Source organism: Emys orbicularis, chromosome 5, assembly GCF_028017835.1.
Source record: "Emys orbicularis isolate rEmyOrb1 chromosome 5, rEmyOrb1.hap1, whole genome shotgun sequence".
In the NCBI taxonomy this organism is placed as follows: Eukaryota; Metazoa; Chordata; order Testudines; family Emydidae; genus Emys; species Emys orbicularis.
This window is the reverse complement of record NC_088687.1, coordinates 111,807,318-111,827,206: the sequence shown is the minus strand read 5'-3', so window position 1 is coordinate 111,827,206 and position 19,889 is coordinate 111,807,318. Positions and strand designations below refer to the sequence as shown.

At 41.5% G+C, this 19,889-nt stretch overlaps 1 protein-coding gene across 1 annotated transcript in view; it reads right to left on the bottom strand.

The window, feature by feature from the left end:
- ADGRA3 (adhesion G protein-coupled receptor A3) overlaps positions 1–16,145 on the bottom strand; it is a 112,141-nt gene extending 95,996 nt beyond the window's left edge. Inside the window, exon 1 of the mRNA XM_065405107.1 lies at positions 15,925–16,145. Coding sequence (XP_065261179.1) covers positions 15,925–16,145 — 221 coding nt within the window. The remainder of the gene's footprint in view (positions 1–15,924) is intronic.
- Between the last annotated feature and the right edge of the window lie 3,744 nt (positions 16,146–19,889).

Below are 19,889 nucleotides of genomic sequence, written 5' to 3'. Positions count from 1 at the left end.
CTGTCAGGGTGGTTAAACACTGGAATAAATTGCTTAGGGAGGTTGTGGAATCTCCATCTCTGGAGATATTTAAGAGTTGGTTAGATAAATGTCTATCAGGGATGGTCTAGACAGTATTTGGTCCTGCCATGCGGGCAGGGGACTGGACTCGATGACCTCTCGAGGTCCCTTCCAGTCCTAGAATCTATGAACTATAAATGCACAATGAAATGTATCACTTTGTGATCAATAATTCTGCTAAATTATTAAGTTAAAATATTAATGCTTTTAGAAGAAAAGTAATGTTTAAAATATGCTAACTCACCAAATACAAAATTAAAATATTTTTAGAAATATTGGTAAAACAGGTAATCAGCTCTCTTTACCCACCAAATCTCATTTTTGCTTCTTTTAAGCACAGTTCTATTCTAAAAAGTGACTCCATAAAAATCAACATTTTGTATTGCATGTGGATGTCAAGGATTTCCATAACACATTTACTCAATTTACAAATAGGAAAAGAAAAAGAAAAAAAACCATAAGCGCCAGGCTTGCAAACTCAGCCAGGCTTTGTTCTTTCCTTTTAATGTGACTTGTCACAAATAATAAAGTATCTGCCCACACTTATAACTGGGTAACTCCACTGGGCCTGCAATTATAACTTGGCTAACAATACATTTTCAACAGAATTAGCAAGAATAGAATCCGGCTCATTCTCCCATACTTGTGCTGACTTGGTAGTACTAGGCAAGAGTAGAACAGGCTGTTTCCACAATGCAAGGTAAAAGTAGTACAACTATAATTTGTTTCATGACAAAGCAATAGAAATTTAACTATTTTTCACTTTAGGAGATGACAATAAAATGTCTGGCACCAGGGAAAAAAATGTTATTCATACTGTACAACTACTCTTAGCCATACTTAATAATTTAATTATATTAAAACATACTTGTAACAAAAATAGGAATTTAAAATTAAATTTTAACTCTGCTATTATAACTCTTATAGTACAAGTGAGATATACAAGTAGCTTAAAAGCCTACATAAAAATACACACCTCAATACTGCTGCAAAAAGTTTCTGAACATGTTCATTTAATAAACATGCAAATAATTGAGGTGATGAGACTTTGGGCTCAGTAATGAATGATCCACTAAAACACAACTCAAGAGATCCAAATGGTGGAAAGCTGGAAAGGAAAAGGAGATTAAATGAGATCATTTCATGATGAAGCTATATACTCTGGGGGCTAGGAAGTCTGCCACCAGCAAAAAAACAAAAAAACAAAAAACAAACAGTAAAATTACTATTTGATCTGTACAACCAAGAAAAATGTTTTCTGCTGAAAACAGTAAACATGCAAAAAGATAAATACTCTTTCTAAAGCTTATTTTGGAAAAGCTGTGATTTACACAAGGATATAAACCCAATATTTTCAGACTACTAGCATTTTGTCTTGTAATGAATTACTGTCAAAGGCAAAAGAGAGTAAATTAGTTACTGTGCAGAACATTTACAGTACTGGGTTACCTGTGGACCTTTTTTTCATATGAGAGAAAACCACCATAAGAGCTGTTATTACTGAATCTTTGCAACAACCCTCCAAAGGTAGGCGATATTTTTTTCTATCTTTTTTACAAATGGGGAAAATGAGAGACACTGGCCTTTTCTATACTGGAAGTTTGCAGCAGATAAACTGAATTGATTTTAAAATCCATCTAGTCAGAAAAAGTCCAAACTCTTAATGTAGACAAATTTAAGCAGCCCAAAACCTTGCTGATACTGATTTAGCTTGAATTAAACAAAATCAATAATACATACAAAAAAAACTACCTTAAAAGAACATTATTAATGTTGCAAAGTCAAGTATCCAGAAGTTAAGAAATACCAGAATCAAGGTTTCCTGTGCAACCTTAATTAGTCCCCTTGTGCATATGTATTATGATAATCTTTAATTACACGATCACATATCTTTTTCCACCGGCCGCCTGATTCAGTCAGTGTACAGGATTGACACTTAATGACCAACTATTCTATATTTTTGTTTTCTCTTCGCTGTTCAGTATGTGTCCACATGCCTTATTTACTGCACACTATTCAAACCATTCTCTGAAGAATGAATTAATTTACAGTATGATCTCAAAATCCCACAAGGAAAGTACAGACTACAGACATGCTACAAATGTGTGAAGTAAGAACAGTGGAGATGAGCGAGCTAATTTATTTTTTTTGTTTTTATCACTCCTTAAAACTAGAGCTTGGAGTTCAGGAGACTATTACATCAAATTATTTAGTCAGATGACCAAAGTAAATATGAAAAAGCCTTTCCTGTGGTTAATATTATTATTAAATCACCTCTTAACAAACTAAGGGTCTGATCCTGCAAATCCTCACTCATCCAGGTAGAACCCTTGACTTCAGTGGAACTAAATTAATCCTGATTAAGGAATATTCAAGTGTGTAAAGGTTTGCAGGATCTTAATGTTTGCATACCTTAATCAGCAAAACAGCGTTATGCTGATTTTAAGTTTGAAGTGAAATATTTATTTCTTCAGTAGTTTGTGAAACAAAATTCCTATGCCAAAAACAGACCACTGGTCTACCTAGTTCAGTATCCTGTCTTTGGCAATGACCCTATCCCCATTTTTTCAGGAAAAAAAAGCACCCTGCTTGCTGTTAAATATCATGTGTAGGGTAGAAAATGCTCCTCTCTGATCTCAGTTGCCTAGGATCCTACTTATGCCTTGAAGTAGTAGTATATTGATATGCGCTGCAACTTTTTAATCCACACCTAGTTTCACTGCTTTCTTCATGCAAGTACCTAATCCATTAAAAAACAACAACAATCAAGTTCTTCTTTTCATTGTTTGCAATATTCTTTAAATGTTAAGCTACTGGAAAAAGATTAACTCAGGTCATGTCTTCAGTGAAGAAAAAAAAAAAAAAAGTGTTTTTTTTTTAAGCACCGGATAACTAATGTGCATTAGCTATCCCACTGTAAAGTCCTATCAGAGACAAGCACTGTAGTTTTTATGGAAATTAGCTAGGTGAGGTCAACCGGGGGGGAGGGGGCACATATAGCATTGACCTTGCTTAACTAGCTCACAGTAAAAGCTACAGGTGGTTTGATATCATTAGGATTTTACAATGGGATAGCTAATATACAGTACTTTAGTCATCCTGTGGTAAAAATAGCACTCATACACACACACACACACACACACACACACACACACACACACCCCTTTTTTGGCGCAGCGAAAACAAAGCAACAAATTTGATCTAGCCCATTTGATGCATTTGAGTGGCCCATCTGACAAATTTAGATCTTACAGAATCTAAGCTTCCATTATATTAAAAGAGTCTAGCCCTCATGACTGCAAAGATAACCTTTCAAATGTGAACAAAGGGCAGACAGCCTGAAAAGAGAGGTATGAACTTCTCTGTTCTTTATTACTGGGGCATGAAATCTAGTTACACTTTTTAAAATGTTGGCTTTAACTATTTAATTGCTCATTTTAATGGATGGAATGGAGGCGTAGTACAAATTGGGAATTACTATAGGGAAAACAGACAGGACAATGAATGAGAAGCAAAGCTTTGTTATTTAACAAAGCACAGAAATTCGAGTAGTAACAAGTACAAGTATTCGAAACAATTACACAGAAAATAAAATCATAACACGCATTCTAGACCTTAGACTTAATTAACAAAATACTCTCATGTCTTCTAGTGTATCACTCATCCAAAATCCTTGCAACACTTTAGAGCCAGGTTGCCTGTGACCTTCATTTCATGAGACAAGCACACTATCCGTTTGCCTCTTGGTGAAGGATCCCATGAGTTTCTTTGCACCCCAAGATATACCATAACAATCTTTGTCTCTATTCATAGAAGAGGACACACACACACACACACACACAGGCTGTTTGTTTCACCCTGTAAGTTTCCTCTTGTGCAGATTTCACAATCTTTCATTCTGCTCTAGCTCTCGATACAAATAGGGAGACATTGCAAGGCATAGGATACACAACACACAAATTACCAGACAGGGAGATAAGCATCTGTTACATCCTGACTGAAAGAAATATTTCTGAGGTATGTCATCTCCTGGTTACCTGTCTTAACTCCAAGACCTTAAGAACCTAATTTTCAGTATAGATACATAACTCCTTAAATATCATCCATACACACATTTTGCAATATTTATAACATCCAGTGGGCTACTGGTTCTTGGTAAAGACTTCACATGACAGCCTTCAATGAACGATTAGGCATATATCTGACGCAGGGGATCTTTGTGAAAACCCTATGCACTCCCTATGCCCTCTAACAGTTGGCACCAAGTGCCCCTTGGACACAGGTTCCGTAGTGGAACAAAGGCAGTATGTATACCTAAATACTCTGTTTCAGACAACAATTAGAAATTGAATATGACCCTCTACAATATAAAAATTTGACATTTTTGTTGTAAGTGGGGGGGGGGAAATTCAGCATTGATTCCACTCCTCAATTTTTAATTAACCTGAAATCAACATGGCTGGTTTGTTTAAAATCCTTGCCCTATATATAATAGAGTATGTAGTTGTGTCTATGAAGTACAAAGCATGTGTTCAAGTAATTTCACTATTTATTACAAAGAAAACTTTAAAGTTTTACTGAAAATAAATTTTTTAAAGGTTATAATAGCCACAAGAATTCAGCCATCATTTACATAGATAGCTAAGAAGTTGAAGGAAGTCAATACTGTATGTATTGATTTAACTGCAATTTTTTTTTGAGAGACAGAGAGAGCAAACACACACAAAAACTATGTTAAAAGAATACTAAGTTTGCAAAGTCAAGCACTCAAAGGTTAAGAAATGCCAGAATTAAGACTGCCTGTGCAAACTTAATTTTGGCCCCTTGTGTATATGCATTATGATACAGTGTCTTCAGAACCATGGGTAGTCACACAGATGAGCCCATCTAATCAAAATGCCAAAACTTCACTTTAGAAAGCAACAATGGTGAATAGTTCTTAGGCCCTTTGAATTTTTATCAAGTTTTGGTATTTTTTCCCCCCCAATACATTTTCCCTAGGAAAGTTCTGAAATTTAATTTGTTTAAATTTTTTCCTTGGCAGTCCAACCATCCATTGTTGATATTCATCTCAAAAAAGATATACTGGCACTAGAAAAGGTTCATAAAAGGGCAACTAAAATGATTAGGGGTTTGGAACGGGTCCCATATGAGGAGAGATTAAAGCGGCTAGGACTCTTCAGCTTGGAAAAGAGGAGACTAAGGGGGGATATGATAGAGGTATATAAAATCATGAGTGATGTGGAGAAAGTGGATAAGGAAAAGTTATTTACTTATTCCCATAATATAAGAACTAGGGGTCACCAAATGAAATTAATAGGCAGCAGGTTTAAAACAAATACAAGGAAGTTCTTCTTCACGCAGCGCACAGTCAACTTGTGGAACTCCTTACCTGAGGAGGTTGTGAAGGCTAGGACTATGACAGCATTTAAAAAGAGAACTGGATAAATTCTTGGTGGTTAAGTCCATTAATGGCTATTAGCCAGGATGGGTAAGGAATGGTGTCCCTAGCCTCTGTTTGTCAGAGGATGGAGATGGATGGCAGGAGAGAGATCACTTGATCATTGCCTGTTAGGTCCACTCCCTCTGGGGCACCTGGCATTGGCCACTGTCAGTAGAAAGGATACTGGGCTTGATGGACCTTTGGTCTGACCCGGTACGGCCGTTCTTATGTTCTATGTTCTTCAACAAAATTGTGTATCTGAACAAAATGTCAAAGAATATCTCCTGAGTAGATCTTGCAAAATGCATAGTTTGGAAAAAAAACTGTATTTCAGGTAACTTTCGGCAGTTAATTGTTATAGGTGGAAATTAATGCATAAACAGCTGCAAATGGAGGAACTTTGTCGCACCTCCTCTTGCATAAGAGGGAAGGCTTTTGACAAGGGTGAAGTTTGTTCCTTGTTCTCAGTTCCTTATTTTAGTATGGAATAGCGTACCATATTGTAGTACCCACTCCTTATATGTAGTTCGCAATTCCTTACTCAAAGGCCAACATTATTTTAAAAAATTTCAATGCAAGATTAAATTTGTAGAAATGTCATCAAATGTATGTGAAAAGTAATTAAAAATTTAGATTTTTATTTATTAATTAAATCAAGTAAGGAACTGGGGGTGGACTCACTTCACATGATGAAATAACTCTAGGGTCACCCAAACTGACACATCCCCACAACCGTTAGCCTGTTTTTAAGGAGCTGGAATATGCCACTCATGACTCAAAGCTTTGTTCCTACATAATATGCTGCCATATGCCACTCACACTTTGTATATCGAGTTTGAATAAGGAGCTGGGTTTTGACTGACTGTATGTGATAAAATGTGTCTCGGGTCACCACAACGGTTATGACCCCATGAGCATCCGACTGTTCTGAAGGAAACAGAACATGCCACTTTGCCACCTGAAGGTTTGTTCTTGAGCAAAATGCTGCAAAATGTCACATCCCTACCCCCTTCCACATGGTACATAGAATATGAATAAGGAAATGGGTTTTGACTGGCGGTATGTGAAAAAATAAGTCTTGGGTCACCTCAAGTGACAAATCCCTGTGACCATCAGACTGTTCTGAAGGGAGGGGGACATGCTACTTGCTAACTCAAAGTGGGTGGAGCTTCACTAGATGGCAGCATATTACTCAAGAACAAAGCTTCGGGTCAGCAAGTGACATGTCCCAGCTCCTTCAGGACTTCAGGCTTAGCAAGCAATCAGATGATGCCCCAAGGGGAGAAGGAATTATAACCATTTGCTCTATTTATAAAGCTCAAGAGCCCTTTTCCTGCAAATGATTTATCTTATGATAAAAATGACCTTTTACTTTGGAAACAGGAGGAACTCATACCACAGAGATGGAAGGGCCATTCAAATGTCCAGGTGGATAGATTAGATAAGTGCCTGCCAGCTGTTTAATGGATTAGATATAGTTGAGTATGATTATATTTAGGAGTTAGACAAAATTACACTTGTGATATTAAACTCAATGAAGTCTCCATTTGTGCATGTGTAACTTTATGTGAAAATTCAAACAAGAGTTCTGTGCTTCAAGCTCTAACATTTGCACATGCACATATTAGTACTCAAAAGTTCACACCCAAGTATTTAAATATAGAAAGTTGCGAGCAGACCAGTGAAGAAACTTTTTGAAAATATGGTTCTTTTTTTAAAGGAATTACATGCACCTCTCTTTGTTTAGATTCTTTCTGGTAAACTTACTAATGTAAAACCAATGAACTCTAGTCTGCAGCTGGACAAACAATACACCATGGGAGTTTCACAGACTCATCTTAATTAGGCTGTGAAATTAATTCCCTGTTAACCAGATATATGTTAATATCCCACAAACTAAGCATGCTCATTTTGAGTTTTGAATTTAAGGAGCTCTAAAACATACAAACCAAGCCAATCATAGGATCAGTCTTCAGATATGTAACTGAGCTCCAGTGTACTGACTACTATTTAAACATAAAAGTAATGGTCCATGCCCCCCCTCATATCTTACAGACTAAGCCCCAACCCTTTTTCTGATTATAATGTGGGACTTCAATGGGGCTTTGTGTCCAAGAAGTCAATTATGGGATCAGGGCCTAACTCAAACACTACTTCTTTATTATAGGTGGAGCAGACTTCCTTAACTATGGGAAAAACTACCACTTTCCATCATAAGACCACATATTTAGTTACTTATAACTTCCAAACTAACTGGTCAGACTGAAATTTTCTATGCCAGGTGACTACCTCAGGCTGGTTTTTTAATGTAAGGTTTAAGGTAAAATTGTGCAGCAGTTTCTGAGAACATTCTGAAGAAAACCCATTCTTTTGCCTTTGTTAAAGTCTTATAAACATTTCGCTGAGAAGCTGTAAGGCCCCCATGCTTGAGCTTGACTTGATATCTGACAGAGGGTCAGGAGGTTGGGGGTGGGAATTAACCTAGTTTCAAGGATGTACCTTTTACCATCCCAGTTAAAAAATCATCCAGATTGGACCAAGCTATAAGCCTCTGAAAATCAGAGGTCTCACATGTTCAGTAGGTTTGTGAGAGGCTAGAAGCATTATCCATGTTTCTTCCCTGTAACTGTTCCTCTCAACAGCCACTGTGGCATGGGGCACCAGAAATGAGAGCCCAGAGACTGCCTCTCCTGTGCTCCTAATGCATTTTCTGCCTCCCCAAATGCTGGTGCCCAGGCAGCATGGATGAAGAGGGAGATAAGAGGCAGAAGAGCAGACATGAGCAGGAACTGGTAGGGAAGTGGGAATAGAAGGGAGGGTCAGGAGCAGGAGAGTTTATAACCACTCAAGCTGAACCCTCTCCAGAAGCTGGAAATGAACCCACTATTCCTGAGTCTCAACATTCCTCTACTGTGTCAGTAAGACCAGCCATGAAACCCACTGGCAAAGCATGCCTAATCCCTCTCTCGTGTGTAGTACACACAGGGTATGCCTACAAAGCAATTTAAGCCACAGTCTGAGCCCAGGCTCAAGCCAAACACCCTTTGCTTTCACATAGAAAATGTGCTAACCTAGGGCTCAGATGCAGAGACCCAGGACCCTGCAAGGTCCCAGGACCCTGCAAGGTCCCAGGACCCTGCAAGGTCCGAGCCCATGTTAATCTGGGACCTAGGGTCTGAGCCCTATTGCTTTCCTGTGTGCATGCGGCCCCAGGCTGACTCAGGTCCCAGAAGTCCTTCAGATTTATCCCAGAGTTTCTGCTCCCAGACGACCAGCACTGCAGGCAGACAGCACAGTGGCCAGAAGTGTCATTACTGCCTGGTTGAGTGCGCTCCCTATTCCTGTTCCTCTCATGGCTATGGCTCCTCCTCGCTGCTGAGTGAAGCTAGCCCAGAGCATGGAGCCAAGAGGGAGGCGGCTCCCAGCCGCCAAGATGTTGGGGGGTCATCCCTCCACCAGCTAGGAGCTCTCCTGCTTCCCCTCCCTGCAGGGCAGCTGCTTGGTCCCCGCTCCGCTCTCTGGCCCTTGCTAACAGGCACCCTCTGCCATTCCTGGGGCTACATTATAAAAAGATAAGGGATCGGGGGGTGCTGCACCCCAACCAGTGGGTCCGGCTTCTAGGCAGTCGGGCCCGGGGCTCCGCTGACAGGCAGCCGCTGGAGGTAAGTCCGCCCCCAACCCCGTTCCTGCACCCCAAACCCCTCATCCCCGGCCCAGAGCCTATACCCCCAGCCCAGAGCCCTGATCCCCTCCCACACTCCAACCCCCTGCCCCAGCCCAGAGCCCCTCCCACACCCTGAACCGCTTATTCCCCGCTCCACCCCGCACCCTAACCCTCTGCCCCAGCCCTGAGCCCCTCCCACACCCCAAACCCCTCATCCCCAGCTCCGCTGGATCACTGGCATCAACAATTTTCTTCAACTGGGTCCCCAGAAAAAAAGTTTGAAAATCACTGATCTAGATTACAGTTTGTGGCTTTACTGTAATTTGAGTTAACCAACTGGAGTTAACCAGCACCTTTCTAAATGCTAATCCAGACACTCAACTCAAGTTACAATAAGGCCATAAACTAGTTTAGACATACCCTTTCTTCTCTCCTGGACTTTTTTCTGCTCTCCAGATTATCTTTTTAAGAGGGAAGTGCAAAATTGAAAAAAGAGAAACCAGATTTGTTTTATAGCCATCAGTTTAAAACATCTAGCTAGGCAGTTGTCTTTCTAGACTCCAACTAAAAATTTAAACTTAAATATTCCTGAAAAAAACCCATTATGAACTAAGAAAGACTGTACCATTGTTTACTACCCTTTGGAATTGTCACAAGAGAAAGAATGGATGTCAGTGCAACTGATTAGTTGAATGAATTTGCCAACCCTGCCAACATCTGCAACAGCTACCACCAGTCTAAGGAGAAGGAAGAAATATTAAAGAGTCTGATCAATAGCCACAAATAGACTTCATCTAAAAGTTCTTGGAGTTTTCCTTCCTTCAATCTCCCCTCCCTTTTTTGCCTGCCTTGTCCCCAAGTCAACTGTAGTAAATGGTTTCAAGAGAAAAGTTTATTAATTGAATTGTGACAAGTTACACACTATGCTTTTGTATAGTTCACTACTCTAATTCAGGACTAACTTCTCTGAATATGTTGAGAACTGCATACAAATGTCCTATTATGAGGATTACTTCTCATTCTGTTGTCAAAACTGGGAGTTATCAAGAATATTAAGCTCTCAGTATAAACCAAGTATACTACTTTCATATCAATCAGTGATTGTAAAGTTCATACAGTAAAAAGAGTTTAGAGTAAATTAAAAGCTACTATGCAGCTTTTTTCATCCAGTTAAAATGAAGCCCATCTACATGACAGTGACCAATTTTCAAATCACTTATCTCTCTGGCAATCCCCTAATCCAGGGGGTTTCAACCTTTTTCTTTTTGAGCCCCCCCGCCACCCTCCATGCTACAAAAATTCCCTGGCCCACCTGTACCACATCTACTGTTTTTCTCCACATTCAGTAGATTAAAAGCCAGGTCTGGCATTAGGGGATAGCAAGCAGGGCAATCTCGGGCCTGACACCACAGGCTCTGCGAAGCTAAATTGCTCAGGCTTTGATTTCAACCCTGGGTGGCAGGGGTCAGGCTTCAGCTATCTTCCCTGGGCCCCAGCAAGCCGCCCCTGCTCTCTGGTTTATTTTGGCAGAGCCCCTGAAACCTGCTTGCGGGTCCTCAGGGGGCCCTACACCTGCCCTTAAACCCCCAAGCCAGTTTTTGTGGTTTTAAAAACATTTAACTTTTTTTTAAAAATCCTTCATGCTCTCTTGCTATGTGAAAGACCCACACAAACAGGAAGAAAAAGCAATTGACTATACTGAGAAAACAGTGAAACGACTAACAAGACACAAACAGTTCTCAAATGCACAAAGCACAGAAACTGAAAAGAACAAAAAAAAAATCTCCAATCTGTTAGTGATCTTACTTTTCTTCACAACAAGTATAAAGTTTCAAAGGGAACTATTATTTTAAAATGTACTATTTTTTCCCTCTAAGTTAATCTTGAAAACAGCAAGGAAGAGGTTATTTTCTCTAATTTACCATTGCTTTTTATGACAAAAAGTTAAATTATATAACACATGCAAACACACTTTCACAGGTTCTGCTGAGTTGACATGCTCCTTATTCTAAGCCCATTTGGACGTGATGCCTTAGCCCTGTTGCTTGATAACTGAAGATAAGAATTATAAACCCAGTAAATTCTGAACATAAGTAAGAGAGTGGGAAACAAATAAAACAAGAGCTATGCATACCAAAGCAGTGCCTGTTTCCAGATTTTTTTTTTTAATTGTTTACTGATTCTCAGACACTATAATCATCAGGGTACAACAGCTGAGCTTATAGTTCTACCCAACCATAACAAAGAAAAAGATATGGTGTGCACCCCACTTTTTCTCTTATTTTTGGCCGTCATGTTTCTACAAAGAAAGATTTTTTTTCTGCTGTATTTTATTTTGAAGGTAACAGGAATGTCAAGTTATATTTTCTGGTTTTGCTGGAGAACTCAAAGATTTTTAAGGATGTGGTATATAATAAATAATGAATAGTATAGAGAAGGTAGAATTACTATAAATATTTGATCTTTCCCATAATAGGAGTAAGGGGAAATTCAAAGAAACTGAAAAGCAGCAAGTTTAACACACATAGAAAGGAAGTACTTTTTCTATACAGCACACGCTTAGCCTGTGGAATGCCATATATCACGGAGGCAAAGAGCTTAGCATGATTCAAAGAAGGATTGGCTATACAGATAAGAACAGAGATAGAATAGCAAAGATTAAAAAAACAAGCAAAATTAAAAAATCAAGAGTCTGGAAGAGATAAATCCACATGCTTCAAGACATAAACCAGCTCCTAACTAGTGGGGTTGGGAAGAAACTCTCTTTGTGGGTAGGTTACTCCATAACTCTCGACTTGTGTACTTTCCTCTGACAGTATCTGGTAGTGGCTAAAACAGAATACTGAACTAGACGGACCACTGATCTAATCCAGTCTGGCAAATCCTATGTTCCTAAAATATTGCTTCCTCTCTCACTGGCTTGGTGCATCTGATGTCATAATCCTGCTTTTCCTGGAAGACTTGACAGACTAGACTTCAATTTCTAATAAAAAATGTAAAGCTCTTTTCAGGCCTTATATTAAACATGATTAGGCTTGGAAGTGTTAGATTTTATCAGTAAATGTTGGTAAACACCAGTTTCGTCATATGCACCCAATCTGATGAAAAAATATTTCCATCGATAATAAAAATTTACAGATAGGCAAAGTAAAAAAAAAAGGTTCCATGAGAAATTAGATGCGGTCATTAAATAATTAGTCTGACAATCCCATAATTTCCTGCAACTGTGAATATTTTAAACTTTTATTTGTATCAACTTAAATTAACATTGATATTATCCATCAAAATCATAAAAAAATAAAAACTGATTTCTGCCAAGCCTATACATAATAAAGAAGTGAAAAATCTTCCTACCCCCTTTTTGCAAGTCACTTTTCAGTAGAATTAAAGTTTACAGAATAATACAAGTTCTCTTGCATCTAGATTCCTGTGGGATTTTTTCAGTAAGAGAATCAATGAACAGTTTTGTCCCAAATCACAAGGAGGAACCTTCCATTAAGTTTTCCCCTATCCACCCAATGAACCATTAAGTGGTATGTTAGCTTCAAAATATGCTATTTGCCAGCAAAATATGTTCAAGTCCTAAGCAATTACTAATCAAACGTGATAATGTTGCAGGTGAGGGTTCTATGGCACAATTTCCAGCATCCATGGTGCTTAACAATGTACTTCAGAAGCCTTCAGTACCTTTATTATCTAAAACATTCTTCATGTTCACAATTGGTAAACTCAATAAAGGAACAGACCTCTCAAAAGATATGGTGGGTCATAAATGACAAACACAATGATCTATATCTTTCAAGAAGTATATTCCATAACAGAATATGGTGGCAACTGTCTTATAGAAAATGTGTTGAATTTAAAAACAAGTCTAAGATTTTTAAATATTTATCTTTTCCAGCTTCAGAGCACTATTACACATTAGTCCTCACAACATATTTGTGTAGTAGATATTATCCTCATTTTAGAAATAGACAAGTTATGGAAAGCCATTTTTTTCCTTACACTTTATCTATTTAAAGATCATGTGATTAAAAAATGCAATGTACAAAGACTAGGGTATACATGAAATAGAGGGAAAATATAATGAGAGAGGAAAAGCAACTTTCAACAGGAATTATAAACCTCAATCCAGTTAAAAACAAAAGCAATTTACAAACTTTTCTATTTATATACATTGACTAATGAAGAAATTCTGCACCATAAAATGAATCAAGTAATTCTTCTGAACTGTGTGTGTGTAGTCCATCAGTTCGACGATTATGTTTTCATGCTCCTCTGTTTTTCTCTCTTCTGAACTACTTAAGGTCCTAAAACTGTGATAGTAGTAAACAGTACTTGAAAATTTACCTGACATCTATTTGCCAGAGGTAGATATGAAAGAGAGAAATATGTCCACCCTCAAGTCCTGGAGTAGTAACTTGGCGAGAAGCCCGACCCCTTCTCAATGCGAGCAGATGGATCTGAGGATCTCTGCCATGGTGCTGTACCTGGGTCCTGCTTGGAACTATTTTTCACATCTGTCTCTGCTTAGTAGGTGCTGGATGAATGTGTAGCTCCAGTAGCCTCTAGCTGCTGGAAAGGAGAAGTACTGTTTTGTTTCTTCTCTACCTTCCACGCCAGAGCTTCCTGGGGGTTTCCAATACTTTTCACCTTCCCATCCTCCCACTTTTTTGTTTGTTTCCTTCCTTCCCCCTTTTCCCATAGTTGTAGTTCATGCCTCTGCTGCTGATAGCTTTCCAGAAGCAGTAACAGTGTGACATTGACAGCATACTTAAAAATGTCACTGCTGTCCACCCTGTTCTGAATAACAGAGGTGAAACTGACCAGATTCCTGTTAGTTTCATGCTCCTACTACTGGGCAAAGCTATGAGTGTTGGTACTGAAGTGGTCTATCCGCACTCAGAGGAAAATACATTACATTCATTTTTTTAAATTAAAAGTTAAATTCTGCAGAATCTGATGGTTTAGGACTCCACGTTTGCTAGGAAAGATTTCCACTTGCCATTGGAGAGTAGATTTTTCAAAGTTCTAGCAGAAGATGTAACTACCAGTATATCAATTTCCAACTATATTTTCATGGACTTCTTGATATCACATCCATTTTTAGCTTACTCACATAATGCAACATGAGGCTTGCAGGGACACACATCCTTTTGCTACAGCAAATCCGACTTGCCTTGGAATGAGACCATTTCCCCTATTCTCCAAGGGCTATGCTTCAAACACAAGAACGATCTACGCCCTAATGCTACAGACACTTACAAATGTGAGTTGTCCACCTGACATCAGTGGGACTACTTCACATGCACAGAGCACATGAAAGTGTATGCGGGGCCTTACATTCTAATAATTCCAAAACCATGTTATCCTATCCAAGCTACAACAGCTGCAGATTCAGAGCTTCCAGGCAACAGTATCCTGGCATAGATGGATTTTATTAAGACCTCAAGGAAACCAGAGTGATAAAAATGGTTGTTTTTTTTCGTTGTTTTTTTAAAACTGGCTTAATATTAGGCGATCCATTTTCATTTAAATTCTACTGTTAAAAAAATGTAAGCATGTAGTGCCATCTACTTGTGAAACTTCTAGCAGACTTGTTTATATTTAGGATAAATCTGAAGTTGTGGGCCTTCAAGTTTTGTTTTGTTTTTTGTTCAAAGTTGAATAAAATACTTAGCACTCCGTGCTTTTTCTCCAACAATCTCAAATACAATAACTGACATTTTTTAGGCTATGCTTTTTCATTGGCTGTAAATCTCGGTTAAATTAAAAAATCAAGCCAAGTATGAAAAGAACACACACTAATAGTATTAAACATGTTTTATTTAGCATGCACACTACAACTTAAAAAAAAAACATGTTAAATGACTTAATACAAGGTACTAGCAGTAATCTTTAAACTAACACCCAAAGCAAATATCTAATTCTTGTTCTAGCAAAAAAGATAAAACACAGGAATTTTGTTCCTGGTATTAAACTCTAGCACTGAAAACATTAGGAAGTCTTCTGCACATCTTCCACCACAGAAACAAGTTCTCAACTAGAACAACCGGAATGGGGATTAATAAGCACCCAAGTGTGGGTACACCCTCTTTCAGGAAGACTTCCCAGCATATGTGTTTAGTTAGTAGCTGGCCCTTTAAATTTGTGAGGGCAGGACACCCAACTCCAGCCCAGCCCCTAAGTGCTAGTTCACATCCAGTTGCTCTAGTCTAGACTGTCTCCACACTCCCTCCTAGCTGGTGAGTAAGATTAGCCTGTTTTCCTTTTGATTTATTCCTGACATGATGATACATCCCAGGAGAGATGTTCTACTCTTGTAAACTCCATAACCTACATTAGCTCTAGGTTTCTATTTTCCTTAAAAACAACCACCAGCGCCAGGAAACTAAACAAGCGCATAAATATTAGAAATAAAATAGGCAACAAAGCCTGGAGGGATCCCAAAACAAAAGGTGCCCCTCTGCACCACCTCCCAAGTGGGCGTGTTTTCCTGGCCCCAGGCACCGTCCGCTACTTGCTCGGTGGGGCTGGGGGCAATGGCTGGGCAGGAGCAGACTCGCCTTTGGCCACTTCTCCCCGCACACGTTGCACTAAGGCCGATGGCAGGCGCCTAACGCGGTACTAGGCAGGGCAGCCCCATCCCAGCGCAGCCCTGCAGACGGAGGCGGGCCCAAGTCCCGCAGGCAGGAGCTGCCTGGAGCGGGGTGCGCCTACCCGGAGGGGACCCGTCCCGCCCCCCCCCGGTACTTACAGAGTGACCGTCCTGTTGGGCAGCGCGTCGGGCGGCAGGACTCGGACGAGCTCCAGGCTGCTGCAGACCATCTTCCCCTCGGCCGGGGACCTGCCGGGGCTCCTGGGGCGGCCGTCTTGTTTGCATCCCGGCGGCAGCGAGGCACCGGCGCCGCCGAGCAAGGCGAGGAAGAGCAGCGCGGGCAGCAGCCGGGACAAGGGGCAGCGGCCCGGGCGCGGCATGGCGGGGAGCGCAGCGCCAGTTCGGGGACTCCGAAGGCGCCGCGGGAGGAGGAGGAGGAGTCTCCGGGCCGGGAGTCGCTGTTCCCCGCGGCCTAGAGAGGCCGTGAGCGCCCCGGGGGCGGGACCGGAGGCGGCGTTTGTGTTGCTAATGCCGCCGCCATGTGCTGCTGAAAGGCGGCGAGCTGGAGCCGCGGCCGCCGCTTCCCTCCCTCGCTTTGCGGGGCGCGGGGCAGGCTTCGGGCAGCTCCCACCGCGCCAGGGCCAGAGCGGGAGTTACAGCGCCGCCCTCAGCCGACGCCGCTGCAGCCCAACTGTCCAGCAGCACTGTTCCTCTCTCGCGGCCAACGCGCAGGCGCGCTTGCTGGTTGGAAGCCGCGAGCGCTCCCTGCGTTGGGAACCGCGGCGGGGGGGAGTGGCGCTGCAGCGCCAGCGGAGGCGACGGGAAGCGAGTGGCCAGGACAGGAGCTGAGGGGTCGCTGGCAGCTGGAGGCGCCGGCGTTGACCCGGCGGATTTGTGGTTCGGAGCGGTGGCCCCAGTGGGGCACCCAGGCCATCGTGCCAGCGCCTTCCCGGTGTATGCTGCCTCTCTGCCCTTGCTGACCAGCGCAGCCCCTCAGAGCCCTCTGCAGGGGAGCACCATTGCCTCGGAGCAAAGGGAGCGGGACTCGCCCGAGCTCAGCTGCAGGCAGTGCGGGGCAGAGTTAAGGGGGGGGATCCCAACGTTGTGATTCCCAATCCTGTGTTCCAACGCAAAGACTTCCTCCCCAGTATCAGAGGGGTAGCCGTGTTAGTCTGAATCTGTAAAAAGCAACAGAGGGTCCTGTGGCAACCTTTAAGACTAACAGAAGTATTGGGAGCATAAACTTTCGTGGGTAAGAACCTCACTTCTTCAGATGCAAGTAATGGAAATTTCCAGAGGCAGGTATAAATCAGTATGGAGATAACGAGGTTAGTTCAATCAGGGAGGGTGAGGTGCTCTGCTAGCAGTTGAGGTGTGAACACCAAGGGAAGAGAAACTGCTTCTGTAGTTGGATAGCCATTCACAGTCTTTGTTTAATCCTGATCGGATGGTGTCAAATTTGCAAATGAACTGGAGCTCAGCAGTTTCTCTTTGGAGTCTGGTCCTGAAGTTTTTTTGCTGTAAGATGGCTACCTTTACATCTGCTATTGTGTGGCCAGGGAGGTTGAAGTGTTCTCCTACAGGTTTTTGTATATTGCCATTCCTGATATCTGACTTGTGTCCATTTATCCTCTTGCGTAGTGACTGTCCAGTTTGGCCAATGTACATAGCAGAGGGGCATTGCTGGCACATGATGGCATATATAACATTGGTGGACATGCATATTGTCTTAAATGGTGTTGCTGGTGTAGATATGTGGGCAGAGTTGGCATATCTACACCAGCAACACCATCACAGGACCTAACCAGGTCAGCTACAACATCACCGGCTCATTCACCTGCATGTCCACCAATGTTATATATGCCATCATGTGCCAGCAATGCCCCTCTGCTATGTACATTGGCCAAACTGGACAGTCACTACGCAAGAGGATAAATGGACACAAGTCAGATATCAGGAATGGCAATATACAAAAACCTGTAGGAGAACACTTCAACCTCCCTGGCCACACAATAGCAGATGTAAAGGTAGCCATCTTACAGCAAAAAAACTTCAGGACCAGACTCCAAAGAGAAACTGCTGAGCTCCAGTTCATTTGCAAATTTGACACCATCAGATCAGGATTAAACAAAGACTGTGAATGGCTATCCAACTACAGAAGCAGTTTCTCTTCCCTTGGTGTTCACACCTCAACTGCTAGCAGAGCACCTCACCCTCCCTGATTGAACTAACCTCGTTATCTCCATACTGATTTATACCTGCCTCTGGAAATTTCCATTACTTGCATCTGAAGAAGTGAGGTTCTTACCCACGAAAGCTTATGCTCCCAATACTTCTGTTAGTCTTAAAGGTTTCCACAGGACCCTCTGTTGCTTCCTCCCCAGGTGCTTCAGTCCTGGCATCACCCCCTGCACCTGTCAACTCCTTACTGTTTAAGATTAAGATGAACTGTCTCTGGGGTACTAAAGTAACATTAATTAAACCCTTCCACCTGCTCAGGGCAGTGAGAGAGAATCAGCTCACTCATCTTTTCAGGGGGGATTGCAGAGATTCATTTTCATTCTCAGCCCTGTCTACGCTTCCAGCAGTGCAGCTACACCATTGTTTGTACCGCTTAGTGAAGGCGCTATCCCTGTCGGTGTAGGTACTCTACCTCCCTGAGAGGTGGTAACTATGTCAATGGGAGAAACCTTCCTGTCAGCATAGCGCAGTGTACATCTGCAGTTTGGTGGGTATAGCTGTATCACTCAGGGTAGGTCTACACTTAAAATGCTACAAAGGTGAAGCTGCACCGATGCAACGCTACAGTGAAGACACTACTATGCCGACAGGGAGAGTAGTTAATCCACCTCTGTGAGAGGCCATAGCTTTGTTAACTGGAGAAGCCCTCCCATCAACATAGCACTGTCTACACCAGGGTTAAGGTTTGTATAACTACGTCATTCAGGTGTGTGGATTTTTCACACCCCTGAGCAATGTGGTTATACCCATGTAAGTTTATGGTGTAGACCTGGCCTCAGGGGTCTATACCCCAGATCAACACAGTTATACCAACATATATTTGTAGTGTAGACCAGGGCTATGTATGTCATTCTGTTGGTTTCTTTTTGTTCCAGACCTTTCATCTGCTCAGCTTGATCTGTGTCACTGGGCCATATTGTGCAATCACATTTTAACCAGGTCCCCTCATTGAAATCACTAGGGAGTCCTACTCATGGTGTGATCAGGACCTGTTCTTCCTCTTACCTACTCTTTCAGCTGCTTCCTTTTTTTTACCGCACTGCCTTTCCACATTTCAATCACTCACTCTCATGCTGGTTCTGATCTTCCATCCTCTCTTGTTGAAGGGGCATCATCCACAACACTGTGCTTGTTGTTTGAATGGCAACAGAGACAAAGTGTATTATCTATGTTAGGTACTTATGTGGCCTCTATTACCACAGTAACGGATTACCTCAGAAGCTTCAATGTATTTATGCTCACAACATCCTTGTGTGGTAGAGAAGCACTATTATCCCTATTTTACAGATAGGGGAATCGAGGCACAGAGAGTCAATATTGCCAACCCCAGGCATTATAAAAATGGAATTCAAAAAAAATCAGTGGGCTTTTCAAAAGTGCATTTTGGTTTCTTGTTATGTCTTCTGGCTTCTGGGCCTTTTGGGTGTACTCGGATTATGCTTTCAAACTTTTCTCTGCAACCATTAGAACTAGAAATGTACTTTCATTCTAAATGAAAATTGAGATTTTCACCTAATCACTTTCCTTCAGCAGCTGGGGCTTTAAGAAAATCCTGAACTAATGGGACATTTTTAAAAATGATAATAGTTGGCAGCACTTATTTATGCACACCTCCCCCCCTTCCCCCCACTGTGACAGGTGTTTACATAACAAATACAAAGATATGGTCCCTAACCAAGAGGTCTTATAGAGCAGCTGCTATTCTTATGTAAGAGTGCTGGGTGCAGCTGGAGAGTTCAAAATCTCCTGTTGCACACAGCAATGCAGAGCTGTGAATGCTGACAAGAACAAAAAGAGCTGCCAGCTGTGGCCAGGACCAAGCTCTGGTTTGTGTTCTATTGGGTGAATGTAAAGTTAAAGTAAAACAAAACAAAAAGATTCTT